The sequence below is a fragment of the Erythranthe guttata genome, chromosome 14 (genome assembly GCF_056151865.1).
Source record: "Erythranthe guttata isolate IM_541 chromosome 14, IM_541, whole genome shotgun sequence".
In the NCBI taxonomy this organism is placed as follows: Eukaryota; Viridiplantae; Streptophyta; class Magnoliopsida; order Lamiales; family Phrymaceae; genus Erythranthe; species Erythranthe guttata.
Window position 1 is genome coordinate 205,072 of NC_142546.1, and position 27,568 is coordinate 232,639.

Sequence of the window (27,568 nt, forward strand, 5' to 3'; positions counted from 1 at the left end):
ATAATAATATACAAACTATCATTAAAACTCCAATTTTAATTTTAGAATAATTTTTTAAACCTTGAAAAGTAGAATTAAGGGTGAAAATGTAAGTTATGAAAATATCTCTTTACTTAAAGAGAAATAAAAAACAATTTGAACTAAATTGCAAATTTTGAAAACTTAAAAAGTCTACTGATAATCATGACAGATGTTCCCTAGCACCAAATCAAACAACATTTAAAGTGTTTGAGCTAATTGTAATTTTTTAAAACTTTTAATTAGAAGTTAAAAATTATAGTTTGAGATCTTTAAATCGTCGTTGGAAATCTGAAAAAGTAAATTATGATGATTCATGCCATTTCGGTACCCGTGACAACCGCGACCACTCCGATTTATTGCCATGTCCCGGTGTTCCGGCCGTTTGGCAAATTTTTTTGTTGTGGAACGGTTTGGTTACGCTTTCCGGAAGGCACCGTTCCCGTTTCGTTCCGGCCGTTCCGACCGTTCCAGCGAACCATGGCCCAAACTCAAGCCCAAACATTCCAAGTTTATGGGCTAACTTGTTTTTTCATAAAGATCCACACGTGCTAGAAAGAAATGAGCACGTGCAAGTTCAAACTAATCATAACCACCTTAACAGCAAAAACCAACCACCACCACCACCACAAGAAAAATTCTTCCTAAACACATGCAATGCAATGCAATGCAGCATGTGGTGATCCTATTTTCACTCACAACTACCTAAAAAAACACACACACACACACACACACACACAAAACCTCCGTATATATAAACATGAAAACCAAACCATAATTCATCCAAACTCACACCTCTCTCTCTTACTATCTGCAAACAGCACAATCCCAAATAAATAAATAAAAAAAGAAAAAAAAAATGGATCCCCATTCCAACATCAAACTGCTCTTCGTATCCCTCTTCATTTTGGTGTCAATCGACGCAGCAAGGTCGAGAAATCTCATCGGCGTGGACCCAAACCTGAAGAAGATATGCGAATACACAGACCACCCGGCTCTTTGCTTCTCGACGGTCACACCACTTCTCAAGGGCGGCAAAGCCGACGCAAACACCGTCCTTGAAGTCGCCGTCAAGGCCGGCCAAACCCTAGCTAAGAGCGCGTACGCCGTCGTGAAATCTCTTGCGGCGAAGCCCGGAACCCCTCCGGACGTGCTGTCCACTCTCAAGGACTGCAAGGACGGCTACGAGACGGTGGTGGACAACTACGAGGAGACGTTGGGTTCCTTTTCCGTGCACGATTTGGGCACGGTTAGGGCTAAATTGAGCGGAATTTTGACTTGGATTGGGGATTGTGAGGACGAGTTTCACGACATGGGGGCCGTTTCCCCCTTGACCGGCTATGCTCAGATGTTGACTAATATGACAAGCAATTGTCTGGCTATTTCTGAGCTCTTGCTTTGATTCATTTAACTAATAACCGTTGCTTCTTTTTTTTTTTTTCGAGTTCGTGTTACACATTGTGCTGTCTGCAGAGAAAGGTTGTGAGAAACTTGTCACCATGCTTTTAATAAATAAGTTTCAGAATTATAAATTTCATATTCGGGAGGTTATAAATGTAATTTTTTGGCCTTCTATATATATGTTTATGTTTTGTTGCTTTTATTTGGTTTGGTTTTTTCCCATTGCATAAGTGTATAATGATATATTTACATTTGTGTTGATTATAAATATATATTTATCACACTTGATCAGCTGCTGTTTTCATCGTATAAGAACAAACTTCACACACAGAATAATAATATTTCTAAATCATTTGTCATATAGTTTGTGGATTCATATGTATCCAGTTAGTACAGGGGCGGCTGTTATTCTAGCTAGTCTTTCAATAAAACATAATTAAAGAAAGCTCGAAAAGCACATGTTCTGTTTCGATGTACTTGCATCGAAATTCTTGATCGGAAATTACGAAAAATAGCTGGCCTATATATACACCGATATACACCGATACAGTATTTGCAATGAATTCGAAAAATTGCTGGTCGGCTGCTGAATTCGAAAATTCCATTTTTTTTCATCAAAACAATGTAAAATACATAATAAATAACAATGATATTATGAATGTAATTTTCGAAAAAAATCAAAATTATTTACAAATTTTTAAATCTGTTCGGGAATCCAATTTTCATATATGTATTTTCAATTTTTAATCCGAAAAATAGAAAAATCGAAATCTTGATTCGAAATGAATAATATTATTTCAAAAGTAGAGCATTCGTATTATTTAATAATAATAATAATAATAATCATTAATCACCATCACAAAATCGTGGTTCCACCATCACAAAATCGTGCTTCTGGACTGATCACACGAGTTCATAGCTGATAAAAAATTTAGTGAGGGTGACAGTAGACAATCCCTTTTCTGCATCTCGGTGCAATCTGTCCTTTTCCCTTTTCTCGATACATATCTAATCGACACTAAGCAGAGAACAAAATTGCAAATCAGAGAGAGAGAGAGAGAGAGTCTAGAGAGAGAAAAAAAATGGAGGGAACCGACAGAACGGCGATTACCGTAACGTGGCTGAAGAAGCACCGTCTGTTATACGTCGGAGCCACCCGCCACCCTTTCATTCTCGGAATCCGCGACGGTTCCGTTGATATCTCTTCCTTCAAACGGTGGCTGGTAAGTAATAAAAGAGAAAAAAAAAATCGATTCTTTACTTATTTCGGCCTTCAATTTCTTCGTGAATTTAATTGCATTTAATATGTTTTTTTTAATCGAATTGTAAGAAAATTTCCTGAGTTATTAATATTAGCAACATTGAACAAGCCTAGTATAAAATATTTTTTCTAGATTTTTTTTTGGCGGGAGAATGTGACAAGGGCATCTTTGTCAAATAATAAAACGCAGGGGCAAGATTACATTTTTGTTAGAGCATTTGTACCTTTTGTTGCTAGTGTTTTGCTCAAAGCTTGGAAGGAATCAGATGACAAAGCAGATGTAGATGTCATTTTGGGCGGCATCTCTGCTTTGAACGACGAGGTTTCGTGGTTCAAAAACGAGGCTTCGAAATGGGCCGTTGCTCTCGACAGCGTCGTTCCTCAACAGGCTAACCTTAATTATTGCAGGTAGTTTAGTTTAGTTTATGTTCTTTTGGTTCTGCTTTAATCTTGATCATGTTGTGAAGTCTGTAATTAATGCATTGTGTTTGTAGGTTTTTGGAAAGGTTAATGAGTCCGGAAGTGGATTACACTCAGGCAATAACGGCGTTCTGGGCAATCGAAACTGTTTATCGAGAGAGCTTCGCTCACTGCTTAGAAGAAGGTTCTAGAACTCCACAGGAACTAAAAGAAACTTGTCAGCGATGGGGAAATGACGGTTTTGGTCAGTATTGCAGTTCCCTTCAAAGCATAGCTAATCGTCGTTTGGAGAAAGCGTCCGATGAAGTGGTGGCCAAAGCTGAGGTCAACTTGTTGGAAATACTCGAACATGAAGTCGAGTTTTGGAACATGAGCCGTGGGGCGGCAGTTTGAGAAGGTATCCTAGATTTTAATAATGTAATAAAATGCTCTTACTTTCTTGGATCTTTTTATCTGGTGTGTGTTGTGTGTTTTGTGTATATGCACTGAGTGGAGGAGGATCTTGTACATATGTTCATCATAAATATGTTAGCTTTTCTTGCAACTTTTAACCGGTTTAAATGATAAAGATACAACCCGATAGTATATTTCACTGGGTGTAACATAGATTTGACACTCTAAACCTTGAAAGAGAGAATTCAAGCATTAATGTTCTTAGCGAGATGCTAAATGTCGATTCAATTTTATCGTTAATATTTCAACTTCAAATGTAGTTTTGACCATTTTTCAGTTTGAATTTGACACATTTCAAAAAATCAAATTTGTAGTCCTTTGAGTTAGCTCTTTAATCCAATTTAAATCAGCCATATTGAATCTCGAGTGAGAGAGTTATGCATAAATGGACACTTGGTACAAATTTGGGATTTTGAGTAATTGCCAAATTCAGACTGAAAAAATTTCAAAACCACATTTGAAGTCGAAACATGATCGATAAAACTGAAACAACATTTAGTATTTCAGACGTTGATAATGTAGCTTCCTATTTCAATCACAAATAGCAAGCCATCAACATCCATCCACACAACTCATAACTAATCAATTCTACACTAATTATTACAACAAAAGTAGCACCAAAAATCTCAGACAGAACCACTAAAATCACTAGGCATCATCACCATCTCTTCAATTTTCTCATCACCAAACAAGCCCTTCTCCAAAACCCAATCTTCCAACATAACTTGAGAATTAATAGGCTGATCAGTAGGCACAAGATGACCGGCATTCAACACGACAACATGGCTCAAACTCTTCCATTTCTGCACGTAGCCAGCTAGCTTTTCCTCCACCCTCCAAACTTTCCTCTCCGCCACCAAAAACCCGTTTATCTCTTCCCACTTCATCTTCTTCATCCAAGCCAAGCTCGATACCACACCGTCTCTCAAATCACACTGCCCTTGATACAACAAAACCTTCGTATTCTTCACCAAAAACTCCACCATATACCTCACACTCTTCATCACATCCTCCTTCATAACCTCCTCCACCACGTCACTACAAAGCTCAAACACTAAAGACTCGTTAACTCCCAACGCCTTCTTCACTTCCACATTGTTCAAAAACTTAGCAACTAAATCGTCTTCGTAAGGAACAAGTCTCCTGAAATCGTACAAAGTGGCCAGTCCGGTCATATTCGATAGTGTCCTCAAAACCCTAGTTCTTGCATCGGTCGCCTCGCTCCAACTACGGTTTTTCACTAACTCGACGGCTTCTAACTGAAGTTTCTCCAAAAGGGTTTTCTGATTTTCGTTTATCAGACCCAAATTGTAGGCGTTCACTGCGTGAGTGGATGCTTGAATTTCGGGATCGGTGAGCCCGTTTCCGATAGCAACACCGCGTAAATTAACTCTGTTTTCGACAGGCAAAACAGAGTTCTTTTTCAGAATGTAGTATCCAAGTGCCGGCAGATACTTCCCAGCATAGCTCTCACCGGTTATGTAGATTGGCCTGGTTTTGAAAGAAGCATCCAAGGCGAGGAATTTCTTGATTGCAGTAAGGAGGTGTTTGGCTACTTGGTGCTGATTTTGGGGTATTTCTTGAGGTGAATTAGCGACGCTGAATCCGGTGCCGATTGGGTTGTCGAGAAAAAGTAGGCCGAAGATTCTGTTCCATGAACCAGGGTTGGGTTGGAGGGAGAGGTCTTGGTTCAGTAGCCACGGCCCGAGCTCGTATAAGTTGGCTATCATGGATGAGCAGCCCGGCCCGCCTTGTAGCCAGATTATGATCGGAGTTTCGGTGGTGGTGGTGTTGTGACAAGTAGTCTGAGCTTCGTAATATGTGTAGAAAATGGCGGAGCCGGTGGTGGAGTTGACTGTTAAGTAGCCTGATTTGGTGGGGAGGGCTTCTTTGGGGTATGATGATGTGGCGGCGGAGTGGCGGAGGACGGCGGCGATGATGATGATGAGGGAGAAGATGACGTTTCGTAGTGGACATCCCATTTTCTCTGAGTTTTGGTTTGTGCGGAGTGATCGGTGGAGACTTTTGGAACTAACTTTAACAACATCTGCCTTTTTTTCCCACTCATAACATAATAAAGTGATACAAACTATGCACTAATTTATTTTATTTTTTTTTTCCAATTCTTTTTAGATTCTTTCTATAATCCACTATTTTTCTATTGGGGTAAATACACTTTGCACCCTTAAACTATAGGGGTGGTAACACTTACCCCCTTAAAGTTACAAATGTAACACTTACCCCCCTCATTAATGAATTTAATGATAAAACTTTGACTTTGAATGATGTGGCATTTTTTCTTCCCAAATTGTCCTTCCAGCTATTATATTGATGCATATATAATAAAATAGTTTCAATAATATTTCAAAAACTAAAATTTATAAAATATAATAATTATTAAAAAAATATTTTGATTTATGTTTAAATCCACATTTTAATTACTATAGACCCTAATATAAATAAAAATCTCAATATTTTAAAAAATATATAAAATACGTTAAACATTCGCGAGAAAAAAATATTCAAGACTTAAATGACCAATTTTTTTATAATAATTATTGATTTGAAAATTTATTTAAGTTACTTAAATATAAATTTTAATAAAATAATATTTAAATATTTAGACGTTTAAATTATAATTTCTTATTAACTTTTGAATACATTTTGTGATTCTCCAAGTAAAAAGTGAGATGATTATATTAGAGTCATATACGCATTAAAATAACTATATAAACTATAAAATTATACTTAAAATTCGAATAATCGTTAACTTTTATTAGCTACAAATGAACACAAGGTAAAACAAAAATAAACTAAAATTCAATTTTTTTCATTCATAGATTTACAATATTGAAATAATAAAATTAAGTTTTGGCAAAGTTGCCGAATTTTTTATTATTACATATTCATTATTTATTTAATGGCTAGAAGGACAATTTGGGAAGAAAAAATACCACATCATTCAAAGTCAAAGTTATACCTTTAAATTCATTAATGAGGGGGGTAAGTGTTCATTTTTGTAACTTTAAGGGGGTAAGTGTTACCACCATTATAGTTTAAGGGTGCAAACTGTATTCAGCCCTTTCTATTTGCAACAAGATTTGAATCTTTGACAACCATTGACATCGTATGTAATTTGCATGTAATGTAACAACCATCGAAAAACCGACAACAAACCTAGATACCGGGCATCGGTTCTTTCTCCAGCAAAACATTATAATGAGTCGAAAAATAGTTGGTCCTGAAAACATTCGATTAACAGAAGAAACAAACATACATGGTAATACGAATCCAACAAGGGAATTTAACGAGTCACAATGATGCAGTCTACAAGTCGAGTTACATGGTCAGCTTTATCCACTGTATTACGTTGCATAAAAATGCAGTTTTTCAATCCCTCCAACGATGCCCACAATTCGGATTACAGCAAACGAAGAACAGAGTCATTCCTTCTTCTCCCCTAGCAGTTGCCTGTACGATAAATCGGAACAAGAAAGAAGATAAAAATTATGTAAATTTGTTGCCCATCTTCAGATATACGAGAAGTTCACATAGAACCAATATTGCGTAATTTTACATGTTCACATATTTTATGCTACTGGATTTGTCTTTGGACGCGATAAACGAGTCTCAAACAAGTGGAAGATAAAGAGTAGATTCAAGAATGTGTTGGGAGCTTCTACTGTATCGTATATTTGGATATAACGCATGGCTTTCTTGAGAATGTCCGGAAAAATACGGGGTTGTCGATATTAATACTGTAGTTCATTTCCTCTTATATATAATTCTAGAATTCCTCTCTTCTAAAAGTATCTAAGGAGACAGCAAAAAAAAAATTACCTGAAAGAAAACAGCTTCTCCATGACCACAGTTGGCACAGCGCACAGATTTAGTACGAGGTAGCGTTGGATCAGCAGCAACATCTTGCAAGACTTGGGTGCGCTCTCCAACAGAATGATGTATCTCGTTTCTGTACACACAGTTGTTTTCAGCAACCTCCTGCAAGTCAATCCAAAAGTCGGGAGCTTTTCATCATTGGGAAATAAGCAAGAAGTAAGTTATAACATAAAAAGACAGCTTTATAGAAGCAGCAGGTTCAATTCAACAAGGAATGATACAAAATAGGGAGAGAGCGAAAGGAAACATCATATAATATAGCAAAGACTATTTTCTTGATTTCATAGAGGATAATTTAGAGCAGCGCTCTTAGAACTGGAGTGGTGGTCAAACCAGTCTAGCTATTATCATAAGTGGTTCGAACAGGAAGTCATAACGGGCTAAATTTGAGTTAAAAATAAAAATGAGATTGATTAAATGACACAAAATGAAGATGGAATTAGAAACAAAAAATGAGACCAAGATGACATGAAAAAGGAAAAAAATAATGATAACCGTTTGAATGTCAAATTATTCGGAACATCTTTCTTGAACTTTTCAGAATTTGAAATTTTAAAAAGTTTTCAAGAGAAAAAGAGAAAAATACGAAACAGCCAAAATTGGTACAACATGTTTTCATTACTTCTTGACTGATTGACCAGCCATACGATGTTTGGGATTCAACTAGTTTCTGAGACACTGCATTAGATAACACGCATTAGATAACACAGCATAAATCGGAAACATCCGTAATCTACTAGAGAAAATTGAGTAGTTTTTTTTCGAATACTATTTGTCCTTCTTAACTCTCAGATCCAGTTCACTTGCTCGTAATTTCGGATTTATATTAACAAACAAATTTACAACACTAACTTGGTGTAGTTGGTAACATAGATACAAAATTATAATTCTAGCAACACTCCCAATCCCTATATCTATACATACAATCCTCAACCTCCAAAGCACTCTCAAAGTCATGAACAAATACCCAAATCAGAACTCCAACAATTAAATTAGTAATGACCTAAATATGAACGTTGTTAAACCCTAATTAAACCCTCAGCATTACAACCCATCCCCCTTACAAAATTAAAATACCCACACACAAAAAAAAGAAAAAGAAAAGGTAAGAAATTAGATAAAGAACAAAAATGAAAAAAGGAATGGTACCTGATGATCGCAATTGCGGCAACCATAAAGCAGAATCTTCTGATCCTTGTCTTCCTTTGGGTACAAAATATTGTTGCTGCTCATACACAAACACAAACAAACTATTAGCTCAATCTTCGGAATCCAAAGATAGAAAATTAAAATAACGGAAATGGAAAACAAAAGCTTGAGCATACATTACACACATAAATTTTCACACAAGTTCATATTTAAATAAATAAATAAAGAAAAACCAAAAATACAAACCATTCGCGGCAAAATTTCATGGTACTCATGTTTGCGAATTTAGGAGAATTTCAAGAGAGCGTCTCTTGTGTGTGTGTGTGTGTGTTTTTTTCCCACTCGCAGAGTTCGACCTTGGATTTTGAACTCAGCTGCAGACGATGAAGTCTTGGGCCATCATTATTGGGCCCAAGATTGTCTTTTGAAGAAACCCAACAATCAACTCACAATTAAATTATGGGCATATTACTACCACCCCTGAATTATGGTCAAATTACGAAAAGAAAAAAAAATTGTTTGCCACCCCTCCTTTTAAATGAAATGTTATTTACGGTTAGAAAATTGCTATTTGCAGTTTATAAAAAAACCCCACAAAACTTTTCAAAAAAATCCAAAACCCCCCAAACTACCAATAGCAAAAAAAAAAAAATTCGAAAATTCGAAATCAAGCTTGAATAAGGGTTGGGCTTCGATTTTTTGATGTAATTTCGACTCTTTTATGTGTAATATGCATTAGATAGGTCGATTACGGAACCAATTTCATGTTAAAAAAACCCTACAAATCGATTTGTAGGGCTTTTTTTTCGCAAAAACATGTTGGAACGCCCAAGATAGGCGCCCAAGGCGTGTACGAACGCCCGTTCCCGGGCGTTCGTACACGCCTTGGGCGTTCAATTAAAAAAAAAAAAAAATTTGCACTAGACGCCAAAATGCAGCTTGCACGCCTAAGTTGGACTTTTACGCGTTGTGAGGGGGGGGGGGGTTTGGATTTTTTTGGAAAGTTTTGAGATTTTAGAGAGATAAAATGTTTTTTTGTTATAAACCGCAAATAGCAATTTTCAAACAGCAAATAGCAAGTCCCCCTTTTAAATATTTTTACATAAATTTTATATAATTCGGTTATTTGTCGAACCAGATCGTGTATTCAGTTCGGTTAGGTTTTACCAATTTAACATCCTTAAATTTACCTATGGAGGGGTATTTTCGTAATATAATACATAGTTGAGAGGATGACTATAACTATCCAAAAAGGAGAGGGTTTTCGTAATTTAACCATAACTCAGAGGTGGCCGTAATTAACCCATAAAATTATTTAGTTTTGTGAGTTTGAATTCACTTGCTCTTTTCAAAGCCACGAAAAATTATCAATTGACATTACATTGAAATTTCTTGCCTAATCAAATGAAATAATTCATTAATTGATTATTTTATTGATTGTATTTTTTCCACATTACAAATTATTAAGACGCATAAACTAATGAAATATGGAATATGCTCTTCCAGCTAAAATTAGGCAATACACAAACACCAAATCACTTGAACCTAACCTGGAAAATGTGCAGTAACAAACCAAACTTCAATGCATTCAACAAGAGCACAAACCAAAGGTAAAATCTAATCATAAGTAAACAATGTAACAATCACACTGCAAGGAAACACATTACAAACAAAATTATCGAAAACGCAATCTCCTACAGAGTTTTAGGCCTCGTCAAATACTTCCCTTCAACGTACTAAACAAACTCATTTAAAAACAAGACATCCTAAAGAGTTACACCATGTCGTAACACCACAATTTCGACTTTCATTGCACCTTGTCTCAGTGCTTTCTACCATGCCTCTTACTCTTGCCCTTTCTCCGACGGCTCTTACCATCAGAATCAGAATCCGAATCAGACTCCGACTCGGAAGATTCAGACGAAGAGCTGCTTCTACGATGGCTTCTCCTCCTCTGTTTCTGTTTCTTACTCTTCCTCTTTCTCCTCCTCTCCTCTTCCGAATCAGTCGAAGAACTATAGCTCGACTCACTCTCTCCAGAAGAGTCATCGTCCGATCCTGTAACAGACGAACGATCACTGTCCGATTCGAAAACCGAAGCCTCGCTGTCATTATCCGACTTAGTCCCGGACTTGTGCTTCTTTTTACTCTTCTTTTTTTCGCGCTTTTTCTCACTCTTATCCTCTACTGGTATATCGGGGTTGTCCAAATCATACGAAATGGAAACCTTCATTCTAAGTTTCGGGTTCTTCAGTTGCTGTGTGCGAGATGGTCTCGAAATGTAAACCCTCTCGTTCTTGCACTCGTAAGTCCAGTGCCCTGTTTGGTAGCACTTTTGGCATTGTGAAGATGCACCGAGTGTTGGAGCTGAGTTCTTGGTGTCTTTTCTTTCGCCCAATCGGACTTGCTTTTCGGTACTCATTAGGTACATCTGCCTCTTGGCTTCTTTCCTCTCTTGCCATCTGCTGGGGCCCTCTTCCTTCTGCCCGTACGCGTTCACATTACGAGCAGCGGCGGTGGCTGCTCGCTCAGCCTGGGCGCGGCTCAGACCCTTGGCGGCGGTTAGAGCGGCCGCTTTGATTCTGTCTGCTGCACCGTCATCTTTGTTGCTCGACATGGTCAAACTATCAATGGAAACATAAAGAGTTGTTTAGTAACAGTTCCCACGAAATAAACATACAAACTAAAATTTTAGACATTACAAATCTCTAAAAGAATGAATCATGTTACACAAGTAACTTAGCCCAAGTAACTAATAGGCGAGCTCAATTTTAAAAAATCCCCAAATCCTGTTAAATTACTTTTCTTAACCCTAAATTTGAACAAAACCCCCCCCCCACACAGAATTACACCGAATCTAAACAATTAATTAGGGATTTCTTCTATCTACTTCCATAAACACAGTATTTCATTAAACGGGAGAAGAATTCAATTGGAAAAGAAAAACTATGAAAATATACACACCGATCAATCGAATACCAACGCGTAAATCAGATCTCGCCAATATTCAGAGAAACAATACAGCAATTATAAATCACATCAAATTTTTGAGAGAAACGCAGAGACGGAATCTAGGGCAAAGTTCATACCTTCTTCCTCCACCCGAGTGTGGTTGCGATATGGGAAACTAAAACCTAAAAGAAATCTACTTAATCGACGCGAAAATAAGAGATCATATATAATTCTGCGTTTATTATATTTGTGACCCCGAGTTTCTATAAACGTTTTTTTGGGGGTCCACTACTTTTCAATAATTCCAACTAACCTCCTAAATATTTCGAATTAAATATGGTTTAGATTGAATTAAAATTAACTAGACAAATTTTATTATCTATTACACGAGTGTAAATCTATCCAATACACTCACCTATACGATTGACTGAGGATTCCTTCATTACAAAAAAAAAAAAGCTAGACAATTTTATTACCTATTAGTTAATTAATTAGTCGGTAAAAACTAAAAATTAAGATGTTCGGTTTTTCGGATTCCATCTAATATTAAATGTGTCAAAATTTAATATTTTACATCATTTCGCAATAGAATAGCAAGAAAAATATTATATTTTGTAGTAATAGGATAAAGTTTTTTTTTTTTTTTTTTTTTTTTTAATTAGTACTAATTTTATGAAATAGTAATATTTAATTGCGGGTCTCAAATTTTATTGCTAGTCCAACCTAAATTGAATTGAACCAAACGAACATATTACTTACTCTTTGACCTTATAGTGGTTTATCCTGGTAATGGCAAACGAACGAGATCTTATACGACAAACAAACAAATCCAAGTCCATCGGAGGAATCGAAATAATTGAGCTCGCGTATTTTGTTAGATAGTCCAAATAACAAGCTAAACACATGAGCTTATCAATATTGGACTCCACATTCTTGTTGCAAGTAACCAACCAACCAAGTTCCCTTCCATTTTCGTAACAAAATTCTTAGTCAACTCACTTTGCCAATTTGATCACTTTAATCGAGATGATATATACTAGTTAGTGAATCAAAATTGATCATGCAAGAACACATATTTTCCAAAACTAAATAAAAACGAGATCCCAAAAATCGGGCAAAAACAGCTTCAGGCGATAACAAGATCTTTTCTACACAAGGAATCCTAAAAGTTAAAACAGAACAAAAAACAAACACATGAAAGTGCTAGAATTTAAATAGTACAATTTACGAAAGCTTAGAATATTCCGGTGAGAAGATTAGCGGCAGTGGAGATTGCAGCTCCGGTCATAGCACACTGCACCACCTGCTCGTGCGAGTGGTCCTCTGAAGTCAATGCCAATGCCGCCCCTGTTATTGCTCCAGCCAATGCACTATTCTTCTGCACCACCAAATTCAATCAAACATGAATGTTCGTTATCAACACAAGTAATAAGAAACACGCCGAACTGAATTAATTTTAATCAAGATTAAAAACAATATATATATTACCCAATCGTGAACGCCTCTTGCCTCTTTCAAGCCGTATGTAAGGCCGGAATACACTCCTGCTGCTAGACCTGCATGCATTAACAAAAAATATGCTTTAATTACTCACTAAGAAATCAATTAATAAATATAATGGCTAATTAATTAGGAGTTAGAAGGTTAATTAATTAAGTACCCCATTGCATAGATTCTTTGCCAGTGCTCTTAACAAGAGCCTCAACTGACTTTCTGTTATTTTCTCCTGCAGACAATTAAAAGACATTTGACATGCATGGTTAATATATATAATAATCATAACTTTATTGTTACTAATTAAATTAAAGTTTTGTAATAAAATTAGATAATGTAGGTAGGTACCTCTAAGATCTGGAAAGTGATGGTGCTTCTTGGAGGCTCCATTCTCAGAAGTGCTGCTTCCACTCCCACCTGATTTTTCATTCATTCATTCATTCATCAACCCCCAAAAAACTCAAACATACACTTGTCTATTCTTGAAAGAAAAAAATTATCGAAGTAAGTTGTCGGATCGGCGAACCCACTTTCGACAGCTGTAAAATAGGCTTCGCGAGAAACTGCTTGAATAGCTCCAATCTGCCAATGCGAATAATCAATCAATTTAATTAATTCAACAAAATCATATCAAATATTACTACATCAAATCCTCAATATCATTAGTCAGATCAAAGTAAGCTATTTCAATTACAAATACATCACATAATCAAAATTAGCGTCAAATAATAATAATAATAATAATAATAATAATAATAATAATAATAATAATAATAATAAGAAAAAAATGATGAAATTAAATTAATAGGGGGAAGGAAAGAAAATTAAAAAAAAGAAATAATACCCCAGCAGCTTTAGTGAAGCTTTCGGCCATGCGATTAAGAAGAGGGTGACCCAGATCTAAGAACCCGCCGCTGTCAAAGCTACTCAGCTCATCAATCAACGAACGCTTCTCCAAACTCATTTTCAAATTTATTATTTATTTATTTTCCTCTTTTTTTCTTTTTTTCTTTCTTGGAACAAAACAGGAACAAGAGTGCTAGTGTGTGACACACAGAATTTGTAAGAAAAAAACAGAGCAGGTGGGAAGCTGACACGTGTCCTCTTCATGCACACGCGTCCGTTGGCTTGCAAACTTCGTGGCGCTATTTTCGAATCAAATGTGGCTAACGGTGGCGCTTCTCTTTGGGCCAAAACTCCTTCTCGGACATTTGGACCTCAAATTAGTAATTCTTTACGTGATCCAACACTAAAAAAGGAACCCATAGTTCTTTTAAGAGAAAATTAAAATTTAATTCTTATTATTTAGTTATAGACTGTAGTCAAATCATATAATTAACATTCAAAATTCAAATAATTATTTTTTGGAGTATTAAATATTTGAAAGTAGTTTTTTTTTTTTTTTTTTTTTATTACTATTGTTAAAAATTGTTTAATAGTATACTCTTGTGTTTAGTTTCATATATGATATATACTATACGGTCCACAATATACTTTTGATATTGCATTCTCCGCTTTTAGGTTTTGTATACTAGACAATCAACGTCTTTTTTAGCAATAGCAATTTTTTAAGTGGAAAAAAAAAATGTAATTGCATAATAATATAAAGTAAGGGCATTCCAGACATTTCTCATGTGTTAGGGAACGAACTGTAAGTTAAACTTAAAAGGGGCGAATTCAGTGTAGTGTCCAAAGTATAGTATTGAGGACTATGTAGTTTATGAAACTAGACAAAAAGGGAGTTACGAGCTATAAAGAAAGACAATCGGATCTCTTTTTCACAAGTAAGAAGTGAAATGTCAAACGTGTTTCCTCCAGAATAATGTACATTTTCCCATCCATTCTCAAATACTTTGGCAGTAGTAGAACACATAATCTGCCCTCGATCAAGAATTAAAACTAATTTCCCAGCCTCATCAACTCAGAATTGCTTGCTATGTCGAACATAATTCATAATGGTAACTAACTATATAGACAATATAAATAAAGCATAAATAAATCAAGCATGAGAGGAGAATTAGAGAACCGTAAGCTATATCCGTAACTTAGTCAAAAGTCTTGCATCAAAAAAATACTTACTACTCTGCTGAAAACACTAGATACCTAAAAAAAGCAAGCGTCCGTGCAATTTCCTCCGCATCCTGGTTAAACTACTGTACAGTATCTTCTCCCCAGGGTTTTCACCTGTTCTCACAACCCGTTATGTAGTGGCAATAATGAAATTTCAGGTAAACTGATCAAGGTCCATTCAAAACCATTTCCGGTGACGAATTGGGGGGCAATAATGGACACCCATCCCCCTCCTGCCTACTATCACCACCCGATTCATTCGAGCAGCTCATTGTGGGAGGGGAAGCTTCTTCTTTGTCTGTGCATTTTTCGTTTTCTGTATTTTCGATGTTGGGAGTAACTTTCTTGTTTGGATCCGACTGATTAATGTTGAATGCAATTGTTACTGCTTTCTTACTCGGTATCACCCCCTGACTTAGGGTAGAACAAAAGGCAGCAAAAACCCCTTCTCTCGGTTTTAAGCCGCCTTTTGGAAGCTGCTGCTTCAGCCTTTTTGGCTCAGGCTCCTCTTTCGAAGTCAATTTGCGTTTCAACGGGAAATCATCGTCTTCAACAGAACTATCTGCTGTTTTTTTAGGTGGCGGAGTGTAATCCTCATCGTCAACATAGTCAACAAGTTTAGCAGGCCTTCACATAGAGAAAGTAAGTAATATTGAGTGAACATATTATTCTTTTCGATGATAAAAAAATTAAGTAACTTAATTATATACCTAGGTGATGGGTCGTTTGGTGAAGACCCATTAGTCAAGACAGGCTGCTGATTTTGGCCTCTCTTAGTGCTGGGTTTATTATGAGCCAATGCTGAATCTTCTTCATCACTGACAAGAACCCAGATTCTGTCATTTACTAGTACTATAAGTTAAGTTCTAGTACATACAATTTGCACGCAATGAAGTTAAGTTGGATTAGAGCATGAATGGGACACGAACCTGTCTTCATTAAAGTAGTCCTCCTCTTCTTTCTCCAAAGCGCGTGCATCAATTCGTTTCCTTTGGTCTAACAAAGTACTAGTGCTTGTTGCACCAGCACTTTCTAGTGACTGTATATGCATTAATATATTGAGCACATAGAGAAGCAAGATTGATATGAATTACTCATAAAAGTATGGGAAATACCTGCTCGTATTTAACTTTCAGAGCTTGAATAGAAGATAAATTCTCGAATCTGGCCAGTTGATCCCAGAATGTATCAACTAGATATCTCAGTAATGTTTTCAGATTCTCCTGCAGCAGACATGTTTCAGAAAACAAAATGACAAAGATAGAGTTTCATGCAATCAATGCAACGTAGAACAAACACCTTCCGGATATATTCAAAGAGTTCGAGCACCACAGAATTCAGAAGATTGTATCGGTCCCCGTTAGCGACAAATGCATCAACAATTGGTTTAAGAAGATTGTTCTTTACAAAATGATTCATCAGATGCTCATCCTGCAAAAGTCAAAAACAAACCACAGTGAATAAAATCTAACACAAGTGGCAAAGCAAACTTATGTCTGTCAGGGGGGTGGTAAATCCTAGATAACCAGGATGGCAGCTATTTCACATAAACCAAAATATACACAAGGGGAGGAGGCTGAATAACACATTTACAAGAAATCGGATTAGTTCTATCAAAAACATGTTACTATTCTATAAATGCAGAGAACTAGTGTGGGACAAACTACAGCATATGAAGTAGGAAACCATATGCAAACTGAGATAGCTTAATAAAACATGAGTGAACTTTACATGCTAGCTGAAGAAAAAACAAGACCTAGTAGTATTATCATTTGCACGGTCTAGAATTAATGCCGCACGTAACTTCAAAAGAAAAAAACCCCAGTAAAAGCATATAAAAAAAATTAAATAGCAACAGATGAAGTACATACGTAAGATGAAGTAAAAACTGATATAAATTTGACTCAAGAAAGAAAGACGTAAATGAAACTATCACAACAAAGCAGTCACGGTAGATTTCAGAAAATATAAAAGAAACTTACACCACGGGACACGAGCATCCTCACAAATCTAACAGCAGCAACTACAAGATACTTCTCTCTTCTTCTTGTCAGATATAAGACCTTGTCAATCACATTGTTAAGAAGAAAATTGCATCTGCAGAACAAAACTCAAAGTGTAAATTCAAACTGAATTACCATGCAAGTAATACTAGCTAAATTGGCCAAGGAGTACGGATATTACTTTATTCTGTGTGGATGATGCATAACACAAAAACACAGAAGATCAGATATATTTAACAATATTTCAGGCTTCACACGAATTTGATTCATGAATCCTGCATTCGAGCTCAGAGACTTCAAGCCAATCTGACCGTCACCATTTGGTGGGCATGATGAAACTATTGCATCAATTAATTCACCAAAGTGCTTCCTATAGAAGATTTCCACAAGAATCTCTCTCTGCAACAAATTTGAAATTATATAAGTACATCACAGCAATAAGAAAAATAGTGTCACGAACAAAAACGCGGAGAAGATCATCACAAAAGAAATTTCAAAAAAAAATACGAACCCTCGTTCTTTATACTGCTAAGGGAGTATGGTTCTAAAATTTATTACTAGAGTAAATAAAACCTTGAGAACATACACATAAAATTAAAATGAAAAGATGTGGTTAGAAGTGGCAAACATGTGATTCAGAAAGATTCGAAACGGGTACATGTAAGTAGATAAAAAATGAGTCTGATTCAAAAAAGGTTGGGTCAGGTCTGGTTGGGTCCAATGTAAAGACTGGGGAAAGAAGTTTTATTCATCTTGCTTAATTAAATAAATAAATTTCAAAGATAATAGTAACATCGACGTAAGTTTAGTTCAGTAGTCGGTACACAATGTTGCAACATAAATGAGTTAATTAATTTATACACCTATTTAATTAATCTGTTCCAAAATACATTCTTTAAACAACCAATTACAATATTAAAAAATAATTATTATTATAATGATAATAATATTATTATAATAATAACAATAATTATTGTTATTATTATTCTTATTATATTTCTTTCTGATAATGGCTTCTCTCATTCTTAACTTATCATCTTCCAATTCAGGTGATTGAATGAGGTTTTTTGATTTATTGGATTGTAATTAACTTTTCTAAGAGGACAATAGCCCCAAAACTTAACAAAATCTACCTTAAGCCAACACTTGAAATTTACAATATATTACGACGCAACCCAATCCGTATCTAGTTAGACTGGGTTGAACCATGGATGCTTGCTCCCTCTGCGGTTCAAACTTCAAACGAATTTGGATGATGCTAGTACACAGATATTTTAAATCACCATTCTACTAAACAGCATTCCAGCTACCCTTTGAATCCTAAAAACAATTGAGTTAAGAGACTACAGAAATACAGCACCTGTGGTCCCGGCGTACATGAATCCAAAAGACTGCAAATAATTTCTAGAATTTGGCAGTGCATATCATCTCCAAAATCTGTTAGCATATTCTTAACCTGCAAATTAAGGATGCATTGTACTCGTTCTGTAAGTCAATAAGAACTGATTCGAAGCAAAATATGAGGTTCCCCTCACAAAGACAAAGCATCATTACCATTAAAAAGAAATGCTGCAATACTGCTGATAGTAGTAATATGAGGTCCTTTTGCTTTAGTTTTTCACTATTTCCTAAGATTGGAAAACAGGACTTTCAACAATTTCAAACAATATGTCCCGTCCCCATCAGTATGGATTTTTTTGGACGACGGCTTAATGATTTTGTTGTTATTTGGCAAACCGTACATGGTCAACCTAGGGGGGGGGGGGGGGGGGGGGGGGGGGTGTGCCAGATTATCAATTGATTATATGAGATTCTAGGAAAGATTCATTTACCTCAGGTATCTCTTATATAATATATTTACGTAGGCCTATCAAGAAGATAATCTTTTCACAATATCACAGAAATTTCTCAAGAAGGCACCTAATATAGTCACTTCAAAGAACAAATAGTATGACCACTAACATCAGCAATAGGCTGTTGCAAACTTGCATAAATACAGAATGCAATATTGCTCACCAGAAGTCCAAAAAGAACACCATCTTGCCAATTCTCATTTGAACGAAAAGAAATTGGATCCTGTTTCAAGAAAAGAAACAGGATATCTGTCCTGTATCATTTACAAAAAGAAAAAAAATATATATCACAAAGGAGTGTTCAAAAATGAAAAAGAGAGACAAAATTTAGATGTTAGAGAATTATTAATCATTTACACAGTCAAAACAAGCTTCTTGTCTTCACTCAGTAAAATATCTGCAATTATGTGCAGAATTCCTTCATTGACAAGATCCCTACAAGCATAAACAGAACCGAATAAACATCTTCACAAAAGAATTATTCATAGAAACTAAGGAAAATATTAGCATGCACGAGAAGCTAATGTTCCCTCCATCCAAATCATCTGGGTGTTGAAACTGCAAATATTGCACTTTCTACATTATTTACGTTAAATAGTAAGTAATCAAAGTTTAATGGTATCACATTATCATTCATTAAGTATATTTGTATATTCAATGATTCATTACTTAAGGTGGGTAGTTTTGAAGGAAAAAAGATAGTCTGGGGAATAGATAATTTATTTGGGACGCCCGAAAAGAGAAACGGGAGCATCACATTTAAACTAGAGTATATATGTGTTAAAAGAAGAAAAAATCAAAAGAGATGTAACAGCTAAACTTACCTAAATAGCCGGAGCTGATGCACCATCTGCAAGCTCTTACTTAAGGTACAAAACTCGTGCAAGAAGCATACCTATTTCAACATAAAGAGTAACAAACTTCTTTATTTATCAATGATTATTTTTAGAATGTTGAATGCACTCTGAAAATAATGAGCTGGAAATGGAGTTCCTGTTTTGGAGCAATTGCACTTAGAGATCAGCCTAAAACAGTTTAAGACATCACAGTAGAACCTGTGGATGTGTTGTACTAAATAGTACTAACAGCGCAGCTAAGACAACATTAGCTATACATATACACGAAAAAGTTAACAAAGGACCCATACTTACCAAAGTTCTCTTTGACTCTATGGAAGTGTCAGGAAGCTTCAGCCTAGCAAATAATTCCTTAATAAAAGTGTTATTGTCTCTCAGCAAGGAAACTACCTGCAAGATTCAGACAAAACCAATTTAGAAATATATGAAAAGAATCAATACATTACACCGATGAAATAGATCTTACAGTTGCATTATTTGATTGAATAATGGAATTTAAATTGGCAACTACGGCCTCATCCAATGCTCTGGGCAAAATGACATCCTGGCATAAGCAATTTAAGGCATAAATTTCACTCACTAATATAAGTAAACAAAAAACAGGATATGGATTAAAGAATTAAAGACATACCTTCAGATAACCAACTCTAAAAGTTTGGTGTATCTTTGAAAGGACTACATGATCTTTAATAGGTATGACCTGAAACACACCACCATAAACAGAATGAGCAAATAGATAAAAAATAATGCAAATAAAATCAACAATTAATTGACTACACCCACCCCCCACACCCAAAAAAAAGGTCTTCCCTAACAGAAATTCCCATAGCCCCCATTTGGTGTGAGGGCGGGGGATTAAAGATTTTAAGGGAGTCGTACCTCTTTATAAACCAAGTGCTCCTTTACATAGTTGCGATGATGGATGCGAGTTAGCTCAGGATCATCTGCAATCCAAATTAGAAACATTTTCCTTACCCAAACAGTTGCTAACCAGAGAGAGGACAATATAACCAAGGGATGGAGAACAACAGATAATAACATCTGATCACAGTTGACATGCAGGTCTCGTAAAAAAAATTGGTCCCTCGATGACTATTTATTTTTTCATTAAACAATAAAATGTTTGCACCGAAATGGAAGTAGAGTTGCACACTGGAGAAGAACATGATAACCAAATTAACATGTATATGCACACCTTCAGAGGAAATCTGAATTTTAGCAGACATCCTCTAAATTAATCCATGAAATTTCCGCAAAATCCAAATATAGATTATTCAAGTTTTGCCTTTCATAGTCGATGAACTCAGTTGCACAAAATGAAGCATCAAGTCACGAGGTCAATATATGAGACATGTGTAGCATTGAACAGAGTCTAGCGGTTCCCTTGATGATTAAAATGGTATATAGGAACAAAACAAAGTACCACTAAGGCCTTTCTATCACTTGAGAGGTGAATTATTAGCAATTGAACCATGTCTTCTTTCAGCAAAGATATATTTGGACAAATTAACTTGTACAACTTGACCGCTTCATAGTGGAAGGGGAATGCAAATAAAATCCGTAAATGTTCTTGTCATCTAGAGCTAGATAAGTAACTTAGGAGAATATTCTGATTGATTGCTACACATATTTCACGTTAAAAATGCATCAAGAAATAAGATGCAAAATAATATAAAATTAATAGTCTAACTGCTAACCACTGATAAGCTTGTCGTATAAGGAAGAACAGAAAAAGGTTGATCTGAAACTTTAGATGTGAGAGAGAGAGAGAGAGAGTTACATTCAAGGCATCCAATTATATCCATGATCAAGTCATCCCCGAATATTTTCTCAAAGATCTGAGGACTGTTTAGTAGAACTGCACGTAAGCATAGACAAAGAAATTTTAGATCAATGCAAAAGCTTACAACTCTTGATAGCATGCTAAAATAGACTGGCAATTTTACATACTGATTCCTCGGATGATTTTGTAAATCATGTGAAGACCATTAACATTTTCCAAATCTTCACACAGTCTGAACAGTTCCATCAGCTTCTGAAAAAAATCTTGCTGCAACAACATAGACTTCACGTAAGTTAGCACCAACTAAGAAACGGAAGAAAAGAAAAACGCAAAATTGGTAGTCAGAAGCAGTAAATCAGAAGGGGAGAGAAATTAATAAATTACAAAATGAAAGAGGCTAACAACAAATGAAGAAAAGGGAATAGGAATTCTAAGCCTTCGTAAGTAGCAAACATCCTAAAAACCTCAAAAACAAAAGCTTTTGGCAATTCTCACTGACATAGGATAAGGCAAATATAGCCCGATATATCTATTGATAAAGACAAATTCGTGTAGCTACTATAGATTCAACAAAGAAAGACATATAAAAGCGTACAGTGCACTAAATTAAGGCATGTTGATAAATAACTACTATATATAGAATATATAGTCAAATGTCCAAAAACATTATCATTCTCAACAGGCAGTGCTTACATCATGTAATATAAGTTCAGTCACGCGCAACTGATCTGTAACGCCACTCTCAACAACAGTCTGCAACCAAAGACCAAAAGGAAATCAAGTGTGTCATCTTTATAATGTGACAAAAAATAATGAATCGCAGCACAGGAGCCGGGAATGAGAAAAATCCAGCATAAATGCTGAAGTACAATCAAATAGAACTCCATGAATTACAAGATTGATAATAGGTTCTACGGAAGGTACTGCTCATCAGATTGTACCTTAAGTATCAAAGGGAGAGTAGACAGCTCAACTGGAGGCAACTCCCTCAACTCACTGTTAACATTATTGCATGTATCATCTGAAAATTTTAGAACATGAAACGTTAACCACTAGCTTCAACACAGGTGCTAAACGAAATAGTTTTAGGAAGGGCAGGACAAAGGCATCCAACTACTTCATGCAAGATGCTCGTTTGTCACAATTTATTACAAATACAGCTAGAGTTAAGTTTCATAAACTCAATAGAAATGCATATTGCTGGACCAAAAAAACCCAAATACAGAAGACCAAGGCACCAAATACAAGTCCACTTATACGACTAAGGCTATAATGGCATAATCTATACATCTTACATAAGTCAGAGTTGCCGACTTAACAACACCATGCCATGACTCATTTGTGTGTCTTTGTGCCCATACTCGGGAGTATTGACTTTTGCAACATCAAAATTCAGTAAAATATGAAGGGAAAAAAAACAAGAGGCGGGGGTTTCATAGTCAAGTATGACAAGTATAAAAAAAATATCATCCTAATTTCAATTGAGCTTATTCAAGTTGCACCGCGAAGCAACTAATTGAGCTACAACTTTCATGTTTACGTTTTCCAAACTTCGAACCGCAATATGATCAAAATCGCACTTACAGACAAAGATGGTGTTGGACGGTCCACATTAATTAAGGTTGTGGTCCGTTTGTTGGTAGTGGCTAAAAATAGAGATTTGGTTAGTCGTGACGCAATACACATTAATTAAAACGGTGGTCCACATAGATGATGTTATAAGATTGAATTTAGCTTTAGGCCACGGGGCTGCCGAGGTCCACACAATATAAAAATCTATGTACGCGATTTGTTTCCTAGTTTGCCAAGTTGAACTACAATAGACCTCTCGCATGCAAGCACGACGGTGGGATTCGAACACACGACCCTTCATTGACCAGCTTTGATACCATGTTGAATGACCACTTCATCTAAAAGTTTATATTTAGGATTTTGTAGGAACCCTGTGTGGGGATTCCTCAACCATCTAATCAGATTTAAGCAAGTTTAATTTCTTGATATCTTTTTTCTTTATTTTGATAGGGCTCATATATTTGGCCAATGTTAATTGTTCAAGTTGAGGTTGATTGGAAAATATATTTATCAAGTAAAAATGCGCTCGTAGAAAAACTCTCGAGTCAATTGTACTGAATGTGTGTTATTGGAACATACCTATTGATCATGGGTTGTCATTGCTCGAACTTTTGATTAATGTTTTATCAATCATTAGTTTTCGTAGTAATATGGGAAAGTAAATTCATAATTAAAGGTTAATATAATTGGACTTTATAACTTCTTGAACTCTAGGAATTAGGAAAACAATCAACAATGGGAGAAAGATAAAATATTACGCTCGTTTTTTATTGATTTCAATCAGCGTATTCAGTGTTTTCTTAACTAAGCTACTTAGTTTAAGAATTTTACTTGCCTACGATATTCGCCTTTTTAAGTAAATTATATTACTTGGTAGCAATAGTGAATCAACGAAACATATTTATGGCTAATCTTGTACTAGAAATTCAATCGGAAATTTATTCATGTCCACTATCATATCTTGTTAAGAGAGTGATAAAATCAAAATTCCAACCCAACTACCTTCTACAATCTAACTTCTAACCAACACTAGAGAAGGGGTGATAAAATATAGACCAAAAGCACAATAAAAAAATCCAAGTTGTAATTTTGCACCGCCCTCAAAACAAGCATTACATGTTTCTTCAATAGTGATTATCCGATACTAACTATGGGAATAGTTAGCAATAACCAATAGTGAGAGCAAATGATAACACATAGTAACTCAAAGAAGAATATGAACAATAACACTAAGTCACTGACATGAACATGCATCTCATTATCAGAACTACAATCTTATGAGTGTTAATGCCTTTTAATTAACATAACATCAATTCCCATGGTAAATGATCATATTACTACTAATAGATATATACTATATGCAACATATTATTACTAATATAAATATATAATATATCCAACGTCTGGTTTCTCAGAAATGTAACTAATATATCCAATGATGTGGCTGGATAAAATAAGAACGATACTGGCCACACAGACAAATTCCATATGCCGTCCCAATTGTTTCCATATGCAAAGAATGAAACACAATGTCGATTCTCACAAAATCAAAAACATGTGAATTGAACAAATATATGTGATCTCAAATACATCAAAACATTTTTTTCAACTCAAATAAAGAATCACCATCTCAATTTCTTCTCCATTCTTATGAAAACATGAATCACTTAGAGTAACAAATGGTCTAACAAAAGCAAAATCCACACACCCCAAGGAACTAGAAAAATATGGGCTCAGGAACAGTAAAAAAGATACACAAAACCAGCTAAAAGAAATGGAGGAAACAGGTAAGCACTTACCAGTAAGTGATCCAAAACGCATATTTCGCTGCACACTACATATACGGTCCCTGTATAGCACGGATATGAAAACAAAAATGTTATGATCTGCAATCTGCATGGTAAGATTAAATCATAAAGAAAGGAAGGTTTAAAAAAGTAGAATATGTCCTATACTTGCCATATGTAAGTGCAACCAGCAGCCTCTTTGAAGCTGAGAGCCAACTCAGTTGAAAAGTCAGGATCCCTCCATGAAATAATTGTCTCTGGAATGGAAAAGGAAATAGAAAAGGTTGAAGTCTAAGCAAATATGAAAAAAGTTAATGTTATTGATGGCAAAAATATACCTTCTTGCTTATGATAAATATCATCTGAACTGATACGATGCAACAGTAACGTTTCATTGTTTCCCTCGTCGACAACAAATAATCCCAGGTCTTCTGATCTCTGTGCCATAAGTTACGACAGTTCAATATAGTATTTGTAATACATAATGATTTTTAAGTCATCGTGTTAAGAAAATTTTGCAGAAGAATAAAACAACAAAAGGTCATACCTCCAAATAATCGACAGTGACAAGGCCAGTTCCTTGGTCATCCCATTTCCCGTCCTCAATCAAGCGATATACTTTAACAAACTGAGATCAAGACTACCACATGTGAGAACAATGAATCGATCCTTTTCATCGTAAAAATGATAGATGACAAACTACAAAGTCTGTATTGTAATAATGATTGAGAAGGAATTTCTCTGCATATAACGAAGAGGATGCAGGGAAAGAAAAGGATTGCTGAAAGCCTGAAACTATATATTGTCACACATATACCAGCTATACTTTTACAATTTATAACTAAGTTCAGATCTTGATTGAGATGCAAAAATGCAGATAAAGCTAAATGAATTGATAAACCAAGTGACTCAACCAAAGTTTAGGGTCAGGCAGGAATTATTTTTGGCATGGGTGCCATAAGACAAGTTTAGCCATTGATGACAATAATCATACTTGACACAATGCAAGCATTAACTTCTTTAAGAAGAAGAAGATAGCTCACAATGGACAGTAAGATTGTACTATTCCTAGCAACCATCAATGTCCTTCATGCAATGCCAACTTAAGATATGCCCCTCCATCAAAACATAGGGACACAATACATATTACCGTCACGGAATCACCCGCAAAACGAACACAGTAAATATCCCACTCAAATTCATTTCATCAGTTGAATAAAATAACTACATCTATTAGATAACAGATTAAAGAAATCATACAGTCCGCAACCAAGTTCTTGGAGAGCAATATAATTGAACTCCAAATGTCTGCACAGTCTCCATACACATGTAATACTATTGTGAGTTGCAACAGCATTTAAATATCTTTGCAAAAGCTCTTAATAGATTTCTACAAAAGAACCTTACATATTACTCTCAAGCCCACTACACAATGCAACAAAACTTAAATGTTTTTATGTCTGGCAATAAACTAACCAGCATTTATACATCCATCTTACCACAACAGATAAGTACTCACAAAAAATCAGCCAAAACAAGTTCCTAATTCAATTATCTCATGGTAAAGCAAAAAAGGTGCCTTACTTTTAAAGGAAAACAAGCTCAGTATATAACTACTCAAGTGCTAGCAAACATTATCTCCTCAAAGATCAATAGTTTACACGTTTATGCTACCAAATCTACTAAAAAAAAAAAAACAAATCAAACAATTCAACAATTCTAGCGAATAAAATAAACACTATTCAACAATTCTGGTGAATAAAAATGCACGGAGCTCAAAGACAGCCCCAAAATACAGAAATTAGCGGCAAGGAACTCAATCATACGGCTAATTAACAAGGAAATTATTTCTCGTTGCTCTAGATTTGCTTTTTCTTCACTAACCTGCCTGGAGTAGCCAGCGTTCGGAGGTTTATCTTGCGCGCCCATGGAGAAAACCAAAGAATTTCGCCACTTCACGAAGTTAATCAATTCTACCCAGGTTAAAATTAAACTCACCGAACCTTTAACTGGAAAAATTACGGTTTAGAAAAAAAAAATTGCAACAGATGATTTTTTCAATGAACGAGTTGAGATAGTAATTCAAGGGGGGCGGGCTATCGTATTCGGGACAACTGAAAAACCCTAACCGCCATTGATGCCGGAGCTAGTGAACGAGCGCTCTCTCTCTCTCTCTCTCTCTCTCCTCTTTTTGTATTGCATCCTTTTCCAGCCCGATCTTTGGCGAAAACAGTTGGAGCGGTGATGCGAAATGACGATATTAACCTTGGCGTAGTTTATTGTAATTAGATCTCTTTGTAGTTCAGATAGCTCCGTACAGTATTTATCTTACTGTCCACAATATGAAATTCTATGAAGTTGTTTTGTTTGAAATAAATTACAACCTACGTTTTAATCAAAATATTTTGTCACTAACTTATAGTAATTGAATAGTTTTCTTGAAAGGGGGAAAAAAACCTTAATATTGAATGGTTTATTTAGTAGATTTCGTAGCATAAACTCACCCGGTGAAGTTCGTTCGTATATAATTCACATTGATTTACACACAAATACAAACATTCTTATCGATTGAACGTTGTAAATATTCTTACGAGTGGG

At 35.5% G+C, this 27,568-nt stretch overlaps 7 protein-coding genes across 9 annotated transcripts; 2 read left to right on the forward strand and 5 right to left on the reverse strand.

Moving 5' to 3' along the window:
* The first annotated feature begins 760 nt into the window (after window positions 1-760).
* LOC105962369 (putative pectinesterase/pectinesterase inhibitor 26) lies at window positions 761-1,621 on the forward strand. Its single transcript, XM_012986671.2, has one exon. It carries the CDS (start codon window positions 878-880, stop codon window positions 1,418-1,420), a length of 543 nt encoding a protein of 180 aa, XP_012842125.1. The 5' UTR covers window positions 761-877; the 3' UTR covers window positions 1,421-1,621.
* A 736-nt stretch (window positions 1,622-2,357) lies between these two features.
* Window positions 2,358-3,692, forward strand: LOC105962379 (heme oxygenase-like, multi-helical). The gene is made up of 3 exons (XM_012986682.2): window positions 2,358-2,642; window positions 2,871-3,088; window positions 3,175-3,692. Exons 1-3 carry the CDS (start codon window positions 2,502-2,504, stop codon window positions 3,491-3,493), a joined length of 678 nt encoding a protein of 225 aa, XP_012842136.1. The 5' UTR covers window positions 2,358-2,501; the 3' UTR covers window positions 3,494-3,692.
* Window positions 3,693-4,009: 317 nt separating this feature from the next.
* Window positions 4,010-5,830, reverse strand: SCPL50 (serine carboxypeptidase-like 50). Its single transcript, XM_012984923.2, has one exon. The coding sequence runs from the start codon at window positions 5,533-5,535 to the stop codon at window positions 4,180-4,182; it is 1,356 nt and encodes a 451-aa protein (XP_012840377.2). The 5' UTR covers window positions 5,536-5,830; the 3' UTR covers window positions 4,010-4,179.
* A 918-nt stretch (window positions 5,831-6,748) lies between these two features.
* Window positions 6,749-9,025, reverse strand: NRPB9A (RNA polymerases M/15 Kd subunit). The gene is made up of 4 exons (XM_088814031.1): window positions 8,846-9,025; window positions 8,600-8,675; window positions 7,394-7,552; window positions 6,749-7,024 (listed from the first exon to the last, which is right to left on the reverse strand). The coding sequence occupies exons 1-4, from the start codon at window positions 8,872-8,874 to the stop codon at window positions 6,944-6,946; spliced, it is 345 nt and encodes a 114-aa protein (XP_088670157.1). The 5' UTR covers window positions 8,875-9,025; the 3' UTR covers window positions 6,749-6,943.
* A 1,176-nt stretch (window positions 9,026-10,201) lies between these two features.
* LOC105960732 (zinc knuckle (CCHC-type) family protein) lies at window positions 10,202-11,810 on the reverse strand. 2 transcript variants are annotated; one of them, XM_012984941.2, is made up of 2 exons: window positions 11,689-11,810; window positions 10,202-11,223 (listed from the first exon to the last, which is right to left on the reverse strand). In XM_012984941.2, exon 2 carries the CDS (start codon window positions 11,214-11,216, stop codon window positions 10,422-10,424), a length of 795 nt encoding a protein of 264 aa, XP_012840395.2. In that variant the 5' UTR covers window positions 11,217-11,223; window positions 11,689-11,810; the 3' UTR covers window positions 10,202-10,421. The 2 variants fall into 2 exon arrangements, with proteins under 2 accessions (XP_012840395.2, XP_088669645.1); XM_088813519.1 differs by having other exon boundaries at window positions 11,564-11,699.
* A 795-nt stretch (window positions 11,811-12,605) lies between these two features.
* LOC105962388 (outer envelope pore protein 16-2, chloroplastic) lies at window positions 12,606-14,077 on the reverse strand. The gene is made up of 6 exons (XM_012986694.2): window positions 13,890-14,077; window positions 13,576-13,627; window positions 13,394-13,462; window positions 13,212-13,277; window positions 13,040-13,107; window positions 12,606-12,929 (listed from the first exon to the last, which is right to left on the reverse strand). Exons 1-6 carry the CDS (start codon window positions 14,007-14,009, stop codon window positions 12,786-12,788), a joined length of 519 nt encoding a protein of 172 aa, XP_012842148.2. The 5' UTR covers window positions 14,010-14,077; the 3' UTR covers window positions 12,606-12,785.
* Window positions 14,078-14,819: 742 nt separating this feature from the next.
* LOC105960739 (serine/threonine-protein phosphatase 4 regulatory subunit-like protein) lies at window positions 14,820-27,410 on the reverse strand. Of its 2 annotated transcripts, none has more exons than XM_012984955.2 (24): window positions 26,855-27,410; window positions 25,518-25,598; window positions 25,309-25,408; window positions 25,143-25,227; window positions 24,983-25,032; window positions 22,553-22,632; window positions 22,305-22,364; window positions 21,779-21,878; window positions 21,609-21,686; window positions 20,708-20,772; window positions 20,460-20,528; window positions 20,295-20,372; window positions 20,123-20,218; window positions 19,796-19,866; window positions 19,329-19,406; window positions 19,135-19,225; window positions 18,479-18,574; window positions 17,300-17,517; window positions 17,098-17,212; window positions 16,415-16,546; window positions 16,231-16,338; window positions 16,045-16,154; window positions 15,826-15,933; window positions 14,820-15,742 (listed from the first exon to the last, which is right to left on the reverse strand). In XM_012984955.2, exons 1-24 carry the CDS (start codon window positions 26,897-26,899, stop codon window positions 15,283-15,285), a joined length of 2,574 nt encoding a protein of 857 aa, XP_012840409.1. In that variant the 5' UTR covers window positions 26,900-27,410; the 3' UTR covers window positions 14,820-15,282. The 2 variants fall into 2 exon arrangements, with proteins under 2 accessions (XP_012840409.1, XP_012840405.1); XM_012984951.2 differs by having other exon boundaries at window positions 15,826-15,951; window positions 26,855-27,267.
* Between the last annotated feature and the right edge of the window lie 158 nt (window positions 27,411-27,568).